The 22,229-nt window shown below is 35.6% G+C and overlaps 1 protein-coding gene across 1 annotated transcript; it reads left to right on the forward strand.

Annotated features, from left to right (window-relative positions):
* Positions 1–5,533: 5,533 nt before the first annotated feature.
* On the forward strand, positions 5,534–19,218 carry LOC142237076 (multidrug resistance protein homolog 65). The gene is made up of 11 exons (XM_075308434.1): positions 5,534–6,583; positions 12,301–12,546; positions 12,605–12,776; positions 12,841–13,161; positions 13,214–13,670; positions 13,730–13,830; positions 13,887–14,749; positions 17,400–17,663; positions 17,732–18,028; positions 18,084–18,453; positions 18,520–19,218. The coding sequence occupies exons 1-11, from the start codon at positions 6,306–6,308 to the stop codon at positions 19,075–19,077; spliced, it is 3,927 nt and encodes a 1,308-aa protein (XP_075164549.1). The 5' UTR covers positions 5,534–6,305; the 3' UTR covers positions 19,078–19,218.
* Positions 19,219–22,229: the final 3,011 nt, after the last annotated feature.

Raw genomic sequence — 22,229 nt, forward strand, 5'->3', positions numbered from 1 at the left:
GGGACCTCTCATCATTTTTTTCAGAAGGTTGTGAAGTCAAAGTTGTTTTAGCGAAGACCTAAACCAAAATTGCTAGAATGTAATACCCACTTTGCCTGAATATCGACACACAGAATTGGACACAGATTCTGGACTATTCTAGAACTTATCTCTAGAATCCCAAGATGACACCGCTATTTTTTGTTACCTGCATATAATAGACTGAAAATTTTAATTTCAGTTTGATAAAACCCTAATCGAAATCAAAATCCCGAATTTATGATCGTCATAGGTTGTTGACAACAATCTTTATCTCAAAGCACTTAACAGTGTAGACACACCATTTAGGTTTCGCCCACATATTTCAATTGTCCTAAATTGTCGATGTGAACTTGAAAATTTTCAACTTAACCGATAAAAATTAAGATTCTATTAACTTTTGATCGTTTATCACATTCGAGATATACGATTATTTGCTTTATTAAATTAAATGAACTGCTGTGTTCAATCGAAGATACAGATCCTAATAAAAGCTACAAATATTTATATTTTATTAAAAAGTGACACAAAAATTGTAATTCGAAATAAAAGGTGGCATTTTCAAGGTATCAGCTGATTACAATTCTTTTTATTGCTGCCAGAATTTTGATAGTCAGTGTTTGTTTATTTTCAAATATATTTTATTAATGACATTGGCGGGGTTTTATGGATTTGCCACAAGGCATAGTAAGGAAGCTGGTTTCAGTATTACGGAAACAACAATGAACGCCGCCAGCGACTTTTTCTTCACAGCCGAGTCTGCACGGGAGTGAAGCCACTTAAAGAAGGTTTGGAACACTCAGATACACCCAGAGAAGGAATATGCTCACCTCAAACATGTTTTAATAGCAAAATGTTATTTTTGGGTGGTGACCATGTAACATGATTTTCGCAACCATGTTATTTTCTCGGAAATCATGTATCTGATTTCGGCAAGCAGGTTATATTTGACGAGAAAATAACATTTTAGTTACAAACATGTTACATGGTCACCATACAAAAATAACATTTTGCTCTTGAAACATATTTGAGGTGATCATATTCCTTCTCTGCGTGCAGAATCAAGTAAGCAAAACTCCAATTTAAAAGAGAATTGTGCCTTAACCCTCTGTATAACAGTGTAGACTGTAGGCAACATACCGTACGAATGCTTCAAAATTAATAGAAATAACTTCTTTAGCTCAATCACGCACTGTATCCCGTGGTTTACATACTGAGCTAATAAACTTGTAAAAATAGAACAATTAGATGGCACTACTGGAAATTGACATTTCTTTATTGACTATTGATATTTACGAAAAAGTGCCGGTGCTATGACTTCAAAAAATAATAAAAAAATGTTGTGCTTGTGTTTTGTGTGTAATTTTGATAAATTGGAGAGGTAAGTGTTTGAGCTTTATTGTAGAATCCCTGTAGGAATGTCTCGAAATCACTCGAAATCAAACTAACTCTTTACTAACTAATTTGAGGCGACTTTAAGCTAACTCATTATTTATGCAGTCTTGAGTCAGTTGAATTTTTACCAAACTCACTTTTTCTCGATCAACAATGAATTACCTTTTTACTCACTCTAAGCTGATGCATATTTAAGTGAAGTAAAGTCATGGAAACAATTCAAACAAACAAACAAAAAATATGTATTGACTTCTATAACTGTCAATTTGGATTTGGCTTTTTATATTTGTTTCAATTTAGCTTTTATTTTCAGGGAACTTTTGTAATTTTTTGTCACGGTTAGCGGTAAGTAGCATAGAAATGCATAATTCAAACTCAATTTAATAATTAAACTTTCCTTATTTCCACTAGAACCCATCATTATTAGTGAAGGAATAAATGGAAACTTGGAATAAAAGTGTTAAATGGCTGTTTGAGGACGAAGATATTGGGAAATACACTTAAGCCTTTTGGACTTCCCTGACGAATGCCACTTCCATTCAGTGTGCGTCATTACAAAAGTAGGTACAACTCCCTCTGAGTTAGACGAGAAAATTAACACAACACTCAAACTCAAGACAAGATGAACTCAACTAATATTATCTGAATTTTTACTTACGTTATATTTTATTTATTGTAAAATAATTAAAAATAACTGAATTGTTATTATTTTTTAATTAATTCAAAATAAAATGAATCAAAAATAATAAAACAAAAACAAAATATTTTATTATCCACAAAGAACTCACCATAAAACTAATCAGTTAAGAGCTAACTCATAGTATGCTCATATATTATCAGTCTAAAGCAGTGTTGCCAGTATTGGGGATTTTTCCCCAAATCGGGGATATTTCTTCGTGGATGGGGACAACATTTTTGAGTTGGGGACTTGGGGATTTGGTGGGGAATTTCCACAAATTTGGGGATTTTTGTGGGGAATTTTCGATATTTGTTCAGTATACGAGTAATTATCACAGTAAGAACTATGGTTTATATGAAATTCTTTACATGTTTAAAAAAAAGGCTTAAAGAAGTACAGAGATTCTCAACAAATAAAAAAAAAACTTTCCTCCTCTTTATTCCACGGAATTTATTTGGGTGGCCCAAGAGCTTCTTTACAATTTACTCTTTTTCGTAAGAAATTTTTTACTATTGTGAAATTATTTCGTAAGGACTCATATGCGTACATCACTGATTTTGAACATGTATCCCATATCCCGCACATACAGAGTAGAGTTCATATCGGGACAGCAACGCATTTTGATCGATAAGTCAATTTTATTTCTTGACTATATATTGACCGAACTCCCATTTTTATTTCTCGACCGAGGATTTGCATAAGATGACTCGATGACTCTTTATACCAATAATTAACTCTGATGGGGGCTGGTATTGGATGATTGAGCACCCGTCTCCTGGTTTTGTGTGCTTGAAATCTTCATTCAATTGCACATTTTTATTTTATTTAAAATGTTTTTTTTTTTTTTTTTTTTTTAATTTTGTACGCATTTTCTACAGCAGAGTCTATTCGTTTCCTTTTTTTCAAAAAACTTGCCAAAAATTTCTTGGGGAATTTTAAATTAAATTGGGGATTTTTGGGGATAAAATCGATCCATTTTGGGGATAAGAGCTCGAAAAATACTGGCATCACTGGCCTAAAGCTAACTCACTTTGAGCTAACTTTTGGTTAGCTGAAGCTTATGCAGGTTTGAGTGAGGACTGACTCGTTCCAATGACAACACGTGTTAAAACTGAATAGGATTTTACATGGGAAATGAGTTAGGTTTTGAGTTACCTGTGACTCAGTTATGACTAACAATTTATTAACTTAAAGTCACCTCAATTTCCTACAGGGATGTTCTTTTTGAAAAATTTTCACGTTTTTTTTTTGTTTTTGGTGGCAAATAATGTTTGGCAACACAACCAATTTGTGGGAGAGTCTTTTCAAATAATAAAAATAAATTAAAATTAAAAAATACGTGTATTTTATTTGATTGTTATCATCTCCAATACAAAAAATCATACAAATCGGAGTTCATGAGCGATAGAGGGTTAAATGCATTTTTTTTAGTGTACGATTCCATATTTTAAATAAAAAAGCCTTTTGTAAAATTTGGAGGCTATTTTTAAGTCTATTTCGAATGCAATTCCCATCTCTTCGTTTACCCATAACTAAGACAAAAAAAATTTCAATTAGCGAAAGGGTATGAACCTCATATTCGCCATAATAAAAAGGTCACTTTTAAGTTGCAATAAATTTAGAAATATTTCTCTTCAAATGGTCTTCCCTGTTTTATTCCACAGCTTTACTATGATGACCATGCAAAAAAAAAATTCACCTCAAATCAATATCAATTAATGCCATTAAAATCAATTCACTATTTTTTATTTGTGAGCACAGGGAGAAAAATTAATGGAAATTAAGTCAAAGAAGTTGGATAGTCGGCACAGCGAAAAAAATGCTTAAACACCAAAAAGTCTGCTGAAAAAGCAGCCATTGTTTGATGAAATACCAAACATTGTCTTCTATTTATTCAACTCGATTACACTAAAACAGATTTTAGTTTGGCTGAAACGTAAAGAAAGGCTATAATAGGAGCTATCGTAATAGAATAAAAAAAACGTACTAGGAATATTTATGTCTTGTAGTTGCTCAAAAATGTTTGCTGATCGAATTTAAGGATGTTAAAGACAAGAATAGAACAAATAATTACGAGCCGATACGAACTTTTGCGTATATGTTTTTTAATCGACCTATAGCCGAAGCTATCAAAAGTATTACTTAAAAATACAAAATTTCAACTGAATCGGACCAAATTTGCTCGTCCAAGAGGCTCCAAAACCAAGTCTGGGGATCAGTTTATATGGAGGCTATAAATATTTATAGACCGATATGGAACAATTTTTGCATGGTTGTTAGAGACCATATACTAACAGCGCGCACCAAATTTCAACCGGATTTGATGAATTTTTCTACTCCAAGAGGCCCTGGAGTTCAAATCTGGGGATCGGTTTATATCGGGTCTATACCTATATAATTACGGATCGATATGGATCAATTTTTGCATAGTTGTTAGATACCATATACTAACACCACGTGCCAAATTTCAACCGGATCGGATGAATTTTTCTCCTCCAAAAGGCTCCGGAGGTCAAATCTGGGGATCGGTTTATATGTGGTATATATATAATTATGGACCGATATGGACCAATTTTTGCATGGTTGTTAGAAACCATATACTAACAGAACTTACCAAATTTCAACCGGATCGGATGAAATTTGCTTCTCTAAGAGGCTCCGCAAGCCAAATCTGAGGGTCGGTTTATATGGGGGCTTACGTAAAAATGGTCCAATATGGCCCATTTGTAATACCATCCGACCTACATCAATAATTACTTATGCCAAGTATCAAGACCATAGCTTGTTTCGTTCGGAAGTTGGCGTGATTTCAGCGGACGGACGAAAGGACGTGGCTAGATCGACTCCGAATTTTACCACGACCCAGAGTATATATACCTTAAGGGGTCTTAGAGCAATATTTCGGTATGTTACAAACGGAATGACAAAGTTAATATAGCCCCATCCTATGGTGGAAGGTATAAAAACTGATTCTTAAAAATATCTTGGATTACATTTCAAAGTCTACACTTTCTTCCAAGCAAACATCCTTATAGCGAAAAGAAAATGTCAAACGATGGTTGTTTGTCGAAAATTTCGCTTGAGAGCAAAGAATTATTTTTTGGCCTGTATAAGTCTAGCTCTGACAACTTTGTCTTCTGCAATACAAATAATTTAGAAATACATATAAAACTTATATATTTTTAAATTTTACTTTTGCCCGGACGGATAATCGAATTCACTCGGTATCCGAAATTCGGAATCCGGTATTCGTGGATTTGTAAGCAATCAAACTTTATACAATAATCATCAGCATACAAGCAACGCCTACAGCCAAGCACGTAGAATGAATTTTCCCAGTGTATCTCAATTTTTGCATAACGTGCACTATGTATATTCTATATAAATAATAAAAGAAGACCCCACAAATTTTCTACAAAATAGTATATGGAAAAGTTTATACCGAAACACACCACATCTCCAGAATAAAGTCAAAAAGGCGTGGAAAATATTCAGAGGTTTCGGTCAAAGTTATAGACGACACTTAATATTCGTATTTCGGAATTATTCCCGATAGTTTTATAAATCCAATAAAGAAGATTTAGAAGCAAATCAAAATTGTTTATATATTTTTGTTTCCTTGTGTGTTATAATTATGGCTGTTGTAATAAACAAATTAAACGATTTTCAAATATTTTACTGATAAGGAGATTCATCGGCATACCAAAGGAATCAGTTCAGTGCAAACCTCGTTACTAATGCTCTAATAAAATTTGTAAATGTATTTTTTGATTAAAAAAAAAAAAAACAAAAACAAATCGTCAACGATTTGATGGCCATAATTGCTCGCCAAAAGTCTAGCGTTTTCGGATTCATAACTTTTCCCAGCGATAAGAGAACAAAATAAGAAAATCGTCAAAATCATTCTGTCACCATCATTCTAAGAGTATATTAGAAAAATCGGCATGTAATACGTCTACCCCCATAAGAACATACAAGAACTTCCTAACTAAATTATTTTCAATTGACCCATGACCGTGAAATGACGGCATACAACAAGAAGAGCATTTTATGCAGCGCATGAAGAAAAGTGATAGTGGCCAAGAAAGTACCAAATTTCTAAATCAATTACATTCTCTCTCTCGAAAAACGCCAATTAATTAATTGATTACATTGAACGAGTTGCGGTATCGTGTCGCCGTAGTCTACAGTTGGGTTTCACAAAGTGAACATCATGAGAGAAGAATCGCGGAAGAAATTTCATAAAAAGAGACCCGTCCAGGTGGAGGAACAACAAAGAAATGTTGGATTTTTCGAACTGTTTTCCTTCGCTACCAAATGGGAATATTGTCTGCTGGTAATTGCTTTCATTGCTGCCTTTCTCAAATCTCTGGTATTTCCAATAATAATTGTGGTCTACAGTGAGCTGGTGGCAATGTTTGTCGATCGTAATTTATGTTTACCAACAACGAAAACCTATTTTCTACCATTGTTTGGTGGCGGAAATTATTTGTGAGTAAATACCAAAGATGTATAAATACAATACCTGTGAGGACAAACGAAAGGACGCATGTGTGAACAAAATTTGTACCTTGACATGGTGATTAATTTTTCCATCCACTCAGACGAAAGCGATTTAGAAAAATTAGATAGTTTTTGGGAAAATTAACTATATTTTATTCTAATTTTAGTTTTGTTCATTACAGCAAATTAATTTCGTTAATTTATTTTTTTTTTTAAGTTTTCTAAGATTCCACACCGCGAAAGAAAAAAGTACAATATAAAGTGAGCTGCAGTGATTTTATTTTTCCTTGAAAAATTAATGAAAAATTTAAAAAAATAGTTCATTCTAATTTTGAGTTTTTCAAAACGGGTCATTAACGCAAGTCAATTTTGTTGATTTCTATTTTTATACCCTCCACTATAGGATGTGGTGGGGGGTATAGGGGTTTCAACACATCAAAATATTGGTCTCAGATCCCATAAAGTATATATAAACAAAATTTTTTCTGATTCAATCACGAAATTAATTGATCCAATTAATTTTTTAATTGAAATGTCTTCAATCACGAAAATTATAGTATCAGTCACAGTTTTAATTGGGCATAAAAAAACTTTATTAAAAAATTAATGGGTTTCATAAGCAAATTTCAATTAATTTAAAAAAAAAATGTCCATCACTTTTTAATTGAGTTTTCGAGTTTTGATTAAAAAGATACTATTTTTAATTAAACAATTTTAAAATTTCAGTCATTGAATTAATTAACATAGTGTTTCTATCTTGATTAAAAGGTTAATTGTATAATTAATTTATTAATTGAAAACATTTTCAACTTCAATCAAATTTTTAATTGGAAATATTTTGGTGGTATTTTTTTCTGTGTAGCCAGGGTTCTGATGAAATTCTGAGTCGATCTAGCGATGTCCGTTTGTAGAAAACACGCTAAGCTCTGTACGAAACAAGCTATTGACTTGTACATGTAGTTCACCCAATGAAATGTGTTAGTAGAAACAGCAGAAAAGTCTTTTAAAACGGAAAAAAGTCTATTGAAAAAAGGAAAGCAGTAACTTGTCTGATATTTTTTATTTATCTATTTATTTATTAAGCTCGATTACACTAAAACATGTTTTGCTTTGGCTGAAACAAATAAAAACAAGTAAGGAAAGTCTAAAGTCGGGCGGGACCGACTATATTATACCCTGCACCACATTGTAGATCTAAATTTTCGATACCATATCACATACGTCAAATGTGTTGGGTGCTATATATAAAGGTTTATCCCAAATACATACATTCCCAGCAAAAACTCTCATTACCCGGTAATCTTCCCAGCAAAAACTCTCATTACCCGGTAATCTTGTAGGTAAGCCTATTTAAAAATTAATAACCACTTATTAATTGGCATCGCTTCGGATTACATTTACATACACATGTCCTACAAGGAAAGTACTTCTCCCCGGGCATACTTTCGGCCATAAAATAAGTAGTGCATTTAAAACATATAATCACCTAATATGTAATGACTTATTCGTAGATACACCAAAGCTTGCAAAATAGCCACTTATTGTCTCAGGCAACCAAATCTCGAAAATATTGATTTCTATCGCCGATTACAATGGATCAAAATATGGCGAGTGATGCTGTAATAGGAGAACTACTTGAATAGAAACGAATATTGTATAAATAAACAAAAAATCTAATAAATAATCTAAATAAGATTACACGCAAATTAATTTCACACTTAAAATAGAAATAAATGTAGGTTGTTTAAGGGAGTTGGATTCGTGAATTACGTTATAATATATCCAAAAGCCAATTCACATAAGATTCGAAATCTAATAAAAGTGGATTTTAAATCTCTTTTTTATAAGGCAAATGGCATTTGTTATTTAGTTTAGGCGCATTTTGGAAGTGTAATGTGAATGAGGTATAAGAAAACATTTATTTAAAACATAATATGATAATGTCATTAAACACAATTATTATGAAATATTTGTGATAAAAATTTCTTAACGGAAAAATTTTCAGAATTACCGTTACATTACATATTCGTTTTGATTTTTTATGTAAGTGCTCGATTATGTGAATAATTATACCTAATGGTACCATCATTTATTCCATTTTACTAATTCGTTAACTACAACTGCCTAAAAATTTGAGAATAAAAATTCGAAAATTACCGAGAAGTATTTATTTTTGTCATTACAAGTTAGTGATTAAAGGGTGATACGGTCAAAATTTGGTCAAGGGAAAACGCGTGTAAATCGGTGAAATCGTTTAAAAAATCAAATTAAATTTCTTTTTCAAGTTCAATTAGTATAAAATTCAGGAAAAATATTCAGTTAGGCTTTCGCTTTTCCAAATCCGAATTGCCGGGCCTCACGCTTGACACCTGCCATCAGATTTTGTACAGCCACCTTGTCCACCTTCTTTGCCGCAGAAAGCCAGTTTGCCTTGAACTGCTGCTCGTCCTTAGCCGTTTTTTTTTTTGGTCTTCTTTAGGTTCCGCTTGACAATAGCCCAGTATTTCTCAATTGGGTGGAGCTCTGGCGTGTTGGGAGGGTTCTTGTCCTTGGGAACCACCTGCACGTTGTTGGCGGCGTACCACTCCATGGCCTTTTTACCGTAATGGCAAGATGCCAAATCCGGCCAAAACAGTACGGAACAACCGTGTTTCTTCAGGAAAGGCAGCAGACGTTTATTCAAACACTCTTTCACGTAAATTTCTTGGTTGAAAGTCCCGGAAGCTTTGAAAATGATGCTTTTCAAGCCACAGGTACAGATGGCTTGTCAAACCAGATATTTCTTTGCGAACTTTTACAGTTTTATGTGCTTGAAAATATCTGCTACCTTTCCCCTTCCTTTTGCCGTATAAAACTCCTGTCCCGGAAGCTGCTTGTTGTCGGCTTTGACGTAGGTTTCGTCGTCCATTACCACGCAGTCAAACTTCGTCAGCATCGTCGTGTACAGCCTCCGGGATCGCTCTTTAGCCGTCGTATTTTGTTTATCATCGCGATTTGGAGTCACTACCTTCTTGTAAGTCGATAGTTCGGCTCGTTTTTTGGCTCGATGCACGGTTGTAGACGATACACCCAACTTATTTGCTGCATCTCGGAGAGAGAGGTTAGGGTTTCGCTTGAAACTACCGGCAGCTCTCTTTGTCGTCTCAGCGGCTTCCGGTTTTCGATTTCCCCCCGATCCAGACTTCCTGGCTGTCGACAAACGTTCCCCAAACACTTTAATTACATTTGTAACAGTTGATTTGGCAACTTTTAGCGATTTTGCCAGCTTTGCGTGCGAGTAGCTCGGATTTTCGCGATGCGCGAGCAAAATTTTGATACGCTGCTCTTCTTGCTTGGACGGTATTTTGACAACTGAAGAGTGAATTCCAAAATCAAAATAAGAGCAACATTCTACACACACACCTTCAAAATGAGGGGTGTTCAGGTTTTTTAAATGCAAAATTGAAAGAAATACGTCAAGTTTATATCGACCAAATTTTGACCGTATCACCCTTTATAACTCGCCGCAATGTAATGCAACGTGTAATGACAGCTTTACTCCTGGTAATGTCAATAGTAATGAGATGTGGTTACCTAGTTTTTGCTGGGTTTAAATATCACTCGATTTGGACAGAATTTGATAGACTTTTACAAAATCTATAGACTCAAAATTTAAATTGGCTAATGCACTAGGGTGGAACACAATTTTAGTAAAAAAAAAATATGGGAAACATTTAAATGTGAAGCAATTTTAAGGAAACTTCGCAACAAAAGTTTATTTATGATTTATCGCTCGATATATATGTATTAGAAGTTTAGGAAAATTAGAGTCATTTTACAAGTTTTCGACTAAGCGTGGCGATTTTACAAGGAAAATGTTGGTATTTTGACCATTTTTGTCGAAATCAGAAAAACATATATATAGGAGATATATCTAAATCTGAACCGATTTCAACCAAGTTTGGCACGCATAGCTACAATGCTAATTCTACTCCCTGTGCAAAATTTCAATTAAATCGGGGTAAAATATTGGCCACTGTGGTCATATGAGTGTAAATCGGGCGAAAGCTATATATGGGAGCTATATCTAAACCTGAACCGATTCCAACTAAATTTGGCACGCATAGCTACAATGCTAATTCTACTCCCTTTGCAAAATTTCAATTAAATCGGAGTTAATCGGAGATTGGCCACTGTGGTCACATGAGTGTAAATCGGGCGAACGATATATGTGGAAGCTATATCTAAATCTGAACCGATTTCAATAAAATTTGGCACACTTGACTATAGTACTAATTGTTCTTCTTGTGCAAAATTTTAAGCAAATTAGGGTAAAACTCTGGCTTCTGGGGCCATATAAGTCCATATCGGGGGAAATATATATATATGGGAGCTATATCTAAATCTGAACCGATTTCTTCCAAAATCAATAGAGTTCTATTCTGAGCCAAAACACATACTTGTGCCAAATTTGAATTCGATTGGACTAAAACTGCGACGTAGACTTTGATTACAAAAATGGACACGGACAGACGGACATGGTTATATCAACTCACGAGCCCACCCTGAGCATTTTTGCCAAAGACACCATGTTTCTATCTCGTCTCCTAGACGGATTTTGACGGATTTGATGTGGTATAGAAAATGTGGATCTACACGGTTGAAAAAGACTGTTTTTCATATGCTTGGCTATAAACATTATATGTTTGGAACACAAATTTTTAAACACAATATTTTTGAGTGCAAGCATATAATGTTCATAAACTAGCATAACATGTTTGGGACATATATGTTAATATGTTAGAACATATTATGTTTGGTACATAAAATGTTTGTAAATATAATATGCTTGAATGCAAACATATATTAATTTAGAAATAGCCTATAAACATATATGTGTTTAGTAGCTTGGAGCGCTATTTAACAGGGAGCGATATTGAATTAAGTTGGTGGTTGTTGCTTGTTATTACAAAATTAACATTTTATTTTCCTTGGGCAATTGATCAGCTACTTCTTTGATCCTTACAAACTGTGTGGTCCGCTGTTCGAATCCCCGTCCGGCAAAAGGTAAAATTAAATGAAAAAAAATCATAAAATTGAATAATTTCTTCTACAATGTTTGTATTACAGAAAAAGGTGCTAAGAACTACAAAATCTCGTGGAAGTGAGAAAGATGTCGGGGAATATACAATTGGGCAGAAACAAAATTTTGAGCATTCAGGTCGAAAACCTATGTTGTTAGCACCTATATTACCTGTTTATTTTCATAATTCATTATGATTGTAAATATATAAATAAATAAATAAAATTTTGAGCACAATATTGTTTGGGAGAATTTTTTTTAAGCATATAATATTTTTGGGTGCAAAATGCTTCCAAACATATTATATGTTCACATAATAACATATTGTTTTTTGGAAGACAACATTATTGAATTTGGATGCAAAAATACAAAATGTTTGGAACTTAGACTAACCAAACATATATTGTTTAGACCAATATGTTTTCAAACATATTATATATTGGTAGAGATCAAACATATACATGTTTGGGCAATACCCAAAAATGTATATGCTTGAAGCAAAATATGTTTGGGAGTATATGTTACAGAAGCGATTTTTTGTGAGGGTGTACAAAGTGGTCCAAGTGGTGCCCGACTTTAGACTTTCCTTACTTGTTTTATTTATTTAATTTTTTAGTGATATATGTACATATTACAATTTCAGACGCAATGGATCCATCGAAGAAAATATGGAAGAATTGAAAAATGATTCCATGTCCTTCGGCATAATCTGTTCGCTTGATGCACTTCTCATGTTCATTACTGGTATCATCTATGTGGATCTCTTCAATCATGTTGCCCTAAATATCGTAGTAAGAATGCGTCGGGAATTTTTTGAGGCTACAATACGTCAAGATATTGGATGGCATGATGTAGCTAAGAATCAAAATTTCGCCGTTAGAATAACAGAGTAGGTTGGATTTTTAAGTTGGTGAAAATTTTTTTTCGATATTCCCAATGCATTTTAGTAACATGGAGAAGATACGTAATGGGTTATCGGAAACTATTGGTCATTTCGTTATGATGTTTTTCGATATTGTGATCAGTATTCTAATCTCTTTTATTTATGGATGGCGTTTGACTTTGGCCATATGTGCATATATACCACTTACCATGGTTATCAATTATATTGTATCAAAGGTAGGTCTAACACCAAGAGTCACATTTGGGAACAGAGGGCCTTACATTCTGCTTCTATTTCCAGTACCAAAGTAAATTGACTACAGAGGAACAAAATGTCTATGCTAAAGCGGCATCCATAGTTGAGGAGATAATCAGTTCAATTCGGACTGTTGTGGCCTTCGGAGGTGAAAAAACCGAAAGAGAGCGTTACGACGATCTCCTGAGACCTGGTATAAAGGCTGGAAAAATTCGAGGCATATTCACGGGTTTAGGTGATACTGTTCTGAAATCAATGCTGTTTATTGTTAGTGCTGGTGCATTTTGGTATGGGGCCCACTTGATTCTGGACGATCGTTATAAGGATCCTGAAGACCAAGAATATTCCCCATCCATATTGATGATTGTGAGTAATGACTTTTGATTCAATTAAAGTATCTCACAATATGGATTACTAGGTCATTTGTGGCATAGTTGTCGGAGCCGATCATATTGCACGAACTTCCCCATTTTTGGAAGCCTTTGCAAGTGCTCGTGGTTCAGCTGTGGCCATATACGAGGTTATGGAAAATGATTCGAAAATTGATCCTTTATCGAAAGAGGGCAAAATCATCAATTATGGTCTGAAGTGTAACATCGAATTCCAGGATATTTTCTTCGCCTATCCCTCTCGCCCCGACACCGTAGTCTTAAAAGGTTTCAATCTTAAAGTAAACGATGGAGAAACAGTAGCCTTAGTGGGTTATTCGGGTTCAGGTAAATCAACTTGTGTACAATTACTACAAAGATTCTACGATCCACTATTTGGTAAAATAATGCTGGACAATCAGGATATTCGGGAATTTAATGTCAACTGGCTGAGATCCCAAATGGCTGTGGTGGGTCAGGAACCCGTTTTATTTTACGGAACTATAGGTAAGTTTAAGGAATAAAGTCTATACAATAGAGGAAATATCTTTAATTATATCCCACAGAGGAGAACATAAGACATGGTAAAATGAATGCAACCCAGAAGGAAATAGAAGATGCAGCAAAAGCTGGAGGAGCTCATGATTTTATTACAGGATTACCAGAGGTAAAATAGATCAGTGTTCCTGGTTATGCCTTTCCTCATTTGATATCTCTTCTTAGGGCTACAACACCATAATCAGTGAAAAGGGAGTCCAATTGTCCGGAGGACAACGTCAACGGATTGCCATAGCCCGGGCACTTATACAAAATCCTAAGATTCTACTTTTGGACGAAGCCACCTCGGCTTTAGATTACCATTCGGAAAAATTAGTTCAAGCAGCTTTGGACGGAGCCAGTAAGGGTCGTACCACATTGGTTGTATCTCATCGTTTATCTGCAATCTGCCATGCAGATCGCATCGTATACCTAGACAAGGGTAAAATCATTGAGGAAGGAAATCACGAAAGTCTTATGAAACATAAAGGGCGTTACTATGAAATGGTTACTGCTCATGAGTATGAAAGCCTTTTGGAAGCCGATACTAACATCATAGACACGACAGAAACTGAGATTCTACGAAAAGAAAGTGATGCGGAAATTAAGACAGTTACAAACGAAAAATATATTACAAATGGTAGAAATATTCCTCGATTCTCCGAAGCTTCTTTGGATAAGAACATGATTCAAGCTTTCGCTGCTCGATCCTCCTTAACTGATCCTGCTCTAAAGGATCTGGCAACAATCGAAAGAACTCAATATGTGAAAACATTTCGACGTGTGGTTCAAAGCGCCAAGCCAGAATGGGGATTTTTAATTATTGCGGCCGTGTGTGCACTTCTATACGGCTGTGCCCAACCCGCATTTGCTTTTGTATTTGCAGATCTATTTGGTTCATTAAACGAAATTGAGGAGGACGATGTACTAAGAAAAACCGGAAGATCTGCAATAATAGCTGTTGTTGTGGGTATTGTTGCAGGTGTCACGTGTTTCACTCAGACGTATTTCTTCAACTTGGCCGGCTTGTGGTTCACATCAAGATTGAGGTAATTCGTTGGTTCATAGCATTGTTTCTTGGGGGTACAATATTTACCCCCAATGGAGAGAAAAACATTCATGATTAGGGAAAAATATTTAGGGTTTATTTTTAAAAGTAGGTTCGGTTAAGTTAAAATGAGGCTCCCCATCTCATTTTAGCTTGCATTAGCGGTGTGAAAAATTTCGCGTCACGTGCGCACTCAAGTTCACGCTGATTGCAACAGTAAAGGTGAATCGTACAGACCGATATCCCTTCTCTCGCCAGTAGCCAAGACACTTGAGGCCCTACTCCTCCCCAACCTTTTGGAGAATTTTCCAGTTGCCAACCACCAACATGGATTCCGTAAGGTACATAGCACGACGACAACCTTGCATGCCATTTCAGCACATATTAATATGGGACTCAATCTGCCCAAGCCGTCTCATAGGACGATCCTCGTGGCGCTTGACCTATCGACGGCATTCGATACGGTCAACCATACCACACTATTCGAGGACATCAAGAATACGTGCTTACCGGAAGGAACCAAGCGTTGGGATATCAGTAATTTCACTGCAAGAAATTTGAGGATATCTCCCACCAAATCCTCATCCACACTATTCACTACACGGCGGACGGCGGAAGTGCACAGGCAGTTGAATATCAGAGTCGACGGCGTAGTAATTCCGACCACAAATTACCCCAAGATTCTCGAGGTCACATTTGGCATCCTTTTTAAGTCGTCTGCCCATGCCACTGCAATTTTTCATAAGCTCCGTGGTAGAAACAAGGTCCTCAAGTCGCTTGCCGGCAGCACTTTGGGTGCGGACAAAGAAACCTTGTTGACTACATATTTGGCAATTGGCCGATCAGTGGAAAATTATGCAGCGCCAGTGTGGACACTTCAAACGAGCGACTACAGACCTGTTAGAACGCTGCCCTTAGAAATGCAACACCCCTGGATCACCTTTATGCGGAGACTACGATCCGGAGATCCCAGTGCATCGACACAATTACATGTTGTCAAAGCAGTACCTCTTAGGTTACTATCGAAGTCGTCATCCAAATCACCATCTTGTGGATAGGCAACCGCCACCCAGGAATGTAAGGGTTGATCTTCACCTTCTAGAGAGCGAGAACCAGCCTTATACAAGACAGTCTATAGATCAGGCAGCATACCTGACAGGTCTGAACAGGATTCATGAGGATATTGTAGCTGAAGCAGTGAGAAGCTACAAGGTTAATCCTGTTCTCGGAGCTCGACCACCGCCCAAAGCACCGGAGGAAAGAGACCTCCCACGACAGATCAGAGTAATTATGGCTCAACTAAGATCAGGCAAATGCAGCCGCCGCAATTCCTACTTATCAGTGATTGATAGCAGCGTAGCTGATGTGTGTCCCATCTGTAATCAAGGGCCACATGACAGTCGTCGCTTTTCGCTTCCCCTGCTAAGCCTACCCCATCCTACACACCCCATCCTTGTCGCAGAATTCCTTGATCTGGCTACTAATTGAACTACCAAAGCATAGAACAAAATGGATGAAACTACATTAAAGCCTGTTACAACGACACGTGAGAGTGTCTGATCGTGATTAACATATCAAGTATTTCAACCGAAGTATTTCAAGAGCGAAGCTGATATTTAGTCTCCACGTAGGTCTTTTATTAATGGTACAACCTAGGATTTGAAGACCACAAATCCCTGGCTAACCGCTAGTAATTCGACCTACTTCTTCAGATAAGTTCATATTATGTCTGCCAAAATGACCGATATTCGGCCAGTCGGCCAATCATTGCTCGTTTGACCAATTCAAGAACCCGAATTTTCCGAATCAAACGTATGATCCAGTTCACTGTTTCCAAGTTCCCGAAAAATTTGATCTTATCTAAGAAATTCGACCATTAATTAAGTTCCAATAGTTGTTCAATGCAACATCAACATCTGAGCGGAGGATAATACTAACCAAAACGGCGATAGGTGATTGTAGCGTGATGAATATATCGAAGCTGATATTTAGCCTCGATGTAGCTCTTTTGTTGATACTACAACCTTGGGTTTGAAGACTACGAATGGGGCTAGACGCTCTTTCGTCCTACTTCTTCAGATAAGTCCATGTTATATCTCCCAAAATGAATATAGGTCATTGTACCAATCATGGCTCGTTTGGCCAATTCAAGTACCCGAATTTTTCAACGCAACATCAACATCTGAGCGGAAGATATAATTCACCACAGCGGGGAAAGGTGATTTTAGATCAGACAATCGGAGATAATCAAATCGGAATTTCGGTCAATGGTCAGAATTTTTAAGGATAAATCGGAGCGCAAAGTTATATATGGCAAGTAGCAAATTAAATCACTCACTCTTGTATCGCCACAACCTTAAGACTTCTTAGTTTTTAAAATTCTATGTTTAAAATGCTATTAAAGTTATACAATTTCCAAAAAAGGACTTTTTTCTGTGGCAGATGCCACGGAAAAATCTGATGTAGCCACGCACCGATATCAAACCGCAGCAGTTGTATCGGATCTGTTTTCATACCGGAGAAAATTATGGAGAACTGTCACTTTATTCAAGACAAGGCCTATCCCATGTGGGCGCACTTTTAAGAGTTTTCCGTTCCAATGTTCGAGTGTCATTTTAATTTTCATCCCGATTTTCTATATTTTTTTCCAGATCTTTAACAATTGGCAGTATACTCAAGCAAGAAATGGCATGGTTCGATTTGAAAGAAAACAGTGTAGGCTCATTGTCAGCGCGTTTAGCAGGAGATGCTGCTGGTGTACAAGGTGCTATTGGTTTTCCCTTGAGCAATATGCTGCAAGCGTTTTCGAATTTCATTTGCAGCTTTTCCATAGCATTTTCCTATTCTTGGGAATTAGCCCTGATATGTTTGACAACAGCACCGTTCATGGTGGCCTCTGTGATCTTCGAAGCTAAGTAAGTTCAAAAAGAAGATTTTCTTCCATTTACGGATTAGGTTTACCCTATTACCTTATTATTGTCAGGTACACTAGTAAGAGTGCCGTTAAAGAAAAAGAAATTCTGGAAGAGACAAGCCGTATAGCCACCGAGACTATAGCCCAAATACGAACTGTAGCAGCGTTGCGCAGAGAAGCTGATCTCATTAAAGCCTATGACTTGGAAGTTGAGAGATATCGTCAAGAGATTCGAAAGAAGCTACGTTTCAGAGGTGTTATCAATTCTCTGGGCATGTCAATTATGTTCTTTGGCTATGCCATTACACTAACCTACGGTGGTTATATGTGTGCCAAAGGGGAAATTCAATTCGAAAATATTATGAAGTGAGTCCTTGACTTGTGTTGAGCAACTAAATACTTAGAAAACTCGATTTTTTAGGATCTCTAATTCTATGCTGTATGGCTTATTCATATTGGCCCAATCCTTAGCATTCACCCCTATGTTCAATGCCGCTTTAGTTTCTGCAGACCGCATATTTGCCATTGTTGATCGAGAGCCAGAAATTAAATCACCAGATATGAGTTCTCTCAAGCCTTTCTCTGCAACGAAGAATAATGTGGTACAAGGTGTCAATTTCCGGGATTTACATTTCCGTTATCCCACCCGGAGAGATCAAAGAGTTTTAAATGGACTCAATCTGGATGTTTTACAAGGTAAAACAGTAGCTTTAGTGGGTGCTTCAGGATGTGGAAAATCAACTTGTGTACAGTTGTTGTTAAGATACTATGACCCGGATATGGGGAAAATTGTAAGCTAATGGCATTGTTTTGGGATAACCATTTAGCATATAAATTACTTCCCCTGTATTTTTCAGTTTATAGATCAGGATGATATACACCATGACATGACTTTGACCGGCCTGCGAAGACGTATTGGTATTGTGTCACAGGAACCATCGCTTTTCGAGAAAACCATAGCGGAAAATATAGCCTATGGAGATACCTCACGGACTGTGTCTATGGAGGAGATAATTGCGGCAGCAAAAATGGCAAACGCCCATGACTTTATTTCGGCTCTACCCTGTGGCTATGAAACATGCCTGGGAGCACGTGGCACTCAAATGTCTGGTGGACAAAAACAACGAATTGCCATTGCCAGAGCTTTAGTGAGAAATCCTAATATTTTACTGCTTGATGAAGCTACTTCAGCCTTGGATTTGCAGAGTGAACGTATCGTTCAAGCCGCCTTAGATGAGGCATGCTCCGGACGTACTTGTCTGGTGATAGCCCATCGATTGGCCACTGTACAAAATGCCGATGTGATTTGTGTCATACAAGGAGGTCGGATTATCGAACAAGGAAACCATCCAACATTATTAGCAAAGAATGGCATCTATGCCAAATTGTATCTCAGTCAGCCAAATACACGTTAGAGCAAAAACGAAATTCCAAGTGTAGATCAGAGCTTCCCAACCCAACATTTTTTTTTTACCCAAACAATCAGAAAAAAATGTTAACAAAACCTAAAAATATGATTAATAACTATTAAAAATAACACTAGTTTACACTCAAAATGTACACTTGATGAAAATCAACTTGTGTATTTTGAGCTGCTGAATTCGAAAAATTTTTTAAAATTTTTTTTTATGGAACAGTTTTTGAGATATCCCGTTATTTTTAAATTTTCGATCTTTTTTCACTAAACACAATATATCTCGAGTTAGAAATGTCCGACTATAACGTTGTTGGTACAATTACACACGATCATTCGTCATCTTATTACCTTTCATTTAAGTACCACCAACGTTACAATTGGACATTTCTAACTCGAGATATCAATTCTAACTCGAGATATATTGTGTTTAGTGAAAAAAGAGCGAAAATTTAAAAATAATGGGATATCTCAAAAACTGTACATGAAGAATAACAATGTTAATGAATATTAATATAAAAGAGTTTATGAATTAGTGGGAAATTTGGCAATTGTTCTGTTCATTAGACAGTTTTTTTAATATTTGGTACTATTACTGCTAAAATCCATCTCAAATCAGTTTTAACATAAAGGTATTTTATATTTTGACTGTATGTCTAAAAGTGACGAAAATTGTATCAAAATTTTTAAAATGTGTTTTGTTTTCACACATTTAAAAAAAGTGGATACTACTTCCGATATTTTAGCAAGAAATTTAGCGGGTTCAAATAAAGGTAGTGACTAATAATGGAAAACCTACACCAAATTATGATATTGCATGCAGGGATGCCAGACGTGCTCTTTTAACCCTAGAAAGCTTATCCTACTGAAAATCACGGATAAACTAATCATACGTCTGCGGGACGTATCATAGTTTGTCATCATGTGGACAAAATTTGCGGATTTTTGTTTTAAATTTTTGCATTTACACCGATTCTATATACAAATCCTTATCATTTAAACCCGCTTTCGGCAAATCTTTTATTTATTGTGTAACAAAAAAATCACATTTTCGGTACCCATTTTCATGAGGGAGAGCGAAGAACTAAAAAAACGCACACGTCACTCAGACGTAGATAAGTTGTTTAGGCTTAAAGAGCACATGTGCTCTTTTTTACAAAATGTGTTCTTAAAACAAGATAGGCCAAAAGAGCACGCAAAAGTGCTCTATTTTTAGTTAGTGCTCTATTTTTAGTTACTTTTTGCGCTCTTTGTATGCATCATAACAAATATTACTCCAACGCGATTCAATAAATGGTAAAAGTAAACTGAACATACGTAAATGTCACACTACGAGATTTTCCTACGCCGTTATTTTCTTATTAAATAGCGTTTTACTTTATATAGCAGAGTCGAAGAAGAGAACGTCGATGTTGCTTCTTCACTTTGTACTCTGTTCTAAATGTAAACAAACTTCTTTCAATAACATTTTTTACAAAAACACCAAACAAATGACTTACAAAGTATTGTAAGAAAATTAGCTTGAGTTGAACGTGGTTTATTTTATGTTATGAACCTTTTTTATGTTTAAATGAATTATTATGGAATTAAACGTTTTTATTTTATTTGAAAAAGTGTGCTCTTTTTTCCGTGTGAGCTCTTTTTATAAACTGAATGTGCTCTTTTTGCCTCCTCAAAATCTGGCATCCCCATAGACATTATAATACATAGATGATCCACTATTCTCTTTAAAAAAATGTGTCAGTTCCAAAAATTAATTTTCTGACATTCCGTTTTGATTTTTTTTTTGTAAAGAGTCAGTCCCAAACATTAATTTTCATGCATTTGCTTTTGTGTTGTTCGTAAAGAGCAATGCTGCTCAAAATTAAATTTCGTATTTTCGCGGTTTTGGTCACAATTTTTTGTTTAAATATGAACTTTTAATATATTAATTTATTTATAAATCCTCTGGTGCATCACAAACGTTCTAATTTTGTGTAAAATTGGCAAACTACAAAAAGAAAACGAAAGAGATTGTAAGCGTGCTCTTATTTTTCTCGTTTATTCTTAATCTACGAAACTGTCAAACATAGTTTGACACCCATGGCTCATCTATGTATTATAAGGTCTATGGGCATCCCTGATATTCAGGCCTGTTCCCATAATCGTAATCGCAAAAAATTTGCGATTTCTCCAATTAGACTTGTTCCGGTCATCTCAAATCGCAAAAATTTTCCGATTTCAAATCGACGAGACTTGCCTCTGCGAATTCAAAATAAATTAATCAATTTTTCAAAGATATTGTAAGGCTTGTATAAAACATGGTTAACAATAAATTGATATATGTCTTGGCAGTAAATCTAAAATATCGAAATAATGTACTTGTAAATAATCGCATATATTTTGGGGCGACCCCATTTTGACACAATCTACTGAAGGGCAGTTTTGCGATTTGCATATCGTGTTCCAAATATTACGATTTTATTTAGAAACTGATGAGAATGAAACTCAATGCAACACTGAGTAGCGTGGCGCCATAATTATTTTGTAATTTTGCTAATTTCGCGGCGTCGATGTATTTCGAAACAGACAATTGCATTAAAAAAAGCCATTCGTTGTAACTTACAGATTCATTTATTGTTTTCTTTTTCAAAAAATTTGCTGGACTAAAATGGTTTTTCTTTAACAGCTGATTTTAACAGCTATGACACATTTTGGAATTGAAATTTTGCGATTTTCAATTCCATACGCGATTTCCGGAACAAGCAATTATAAATCGCACGATTTTATTTTCGATATAAATAGCAAAATTTTGTGAAATTGAGATTGGCCCGATTATTTATATTTTGTTGCGCTTATAAATTTGTGTTGTTTTTAACAAATTCAATGATATAACCAAACTGCTCAACCAAAAATGTCTTGTGTCGTTCCGGAACGAACTAGTTCCAATGAAACGGTTCACTAAAAGGAACGATTGTCACTATTTCCATCTCTTTCGCTCTCATCGTTCTTTTTGTCATTTATTTTAATTTTCAATTTACACTCCACATCCAGAAAAAAGTGACCACTTCTTTAAGTTAAAATGAACTCATTGTGAAGAAAGTTGACCTTCGTATAGCGCCAAAGACATTTTTATTTGTTTGAACGATGTGATTTTCGTAGAAATTAGGTAGA

This window comes from Haematobia irritans, chromosome 4 (assembly GCF_050003625.1).
Source record: "Haematobia irritans isolate KBUSLIRL chromosome 4, ASM5000362v1, whole genome shotgun sequence".
NCBI classification, from domain to species: domain Eukaryota; kingdom Metazoa; phylum Arthropoda; class Insecta; order Diptera; family Muscidae; genus Haematobia; species Haematobia irritans.

Coding starts and splice junctions, on each gene's coding strand:
- LOC142237076 (XM_075308434.1), top strand. CDS start 6,306: ATGAGAGAAGAATCGCGGAAGAAATTTCATAAAAAGAGACCCGTCCAG. Junction 12,547..12,604: donor TTCGCCGTTAGAATAACAGA/GTAGGTTGGATT, acceptor AATGCATTTTAG/TAACATGGAGAAGATACGTA. Junction 18,029..18,083: donor CAATTCGAAAATATTATGAA/GTGAGTCCTTGA, acceptor TCGATTTTTTAG/GATCTCTAATTCTATGCTGT.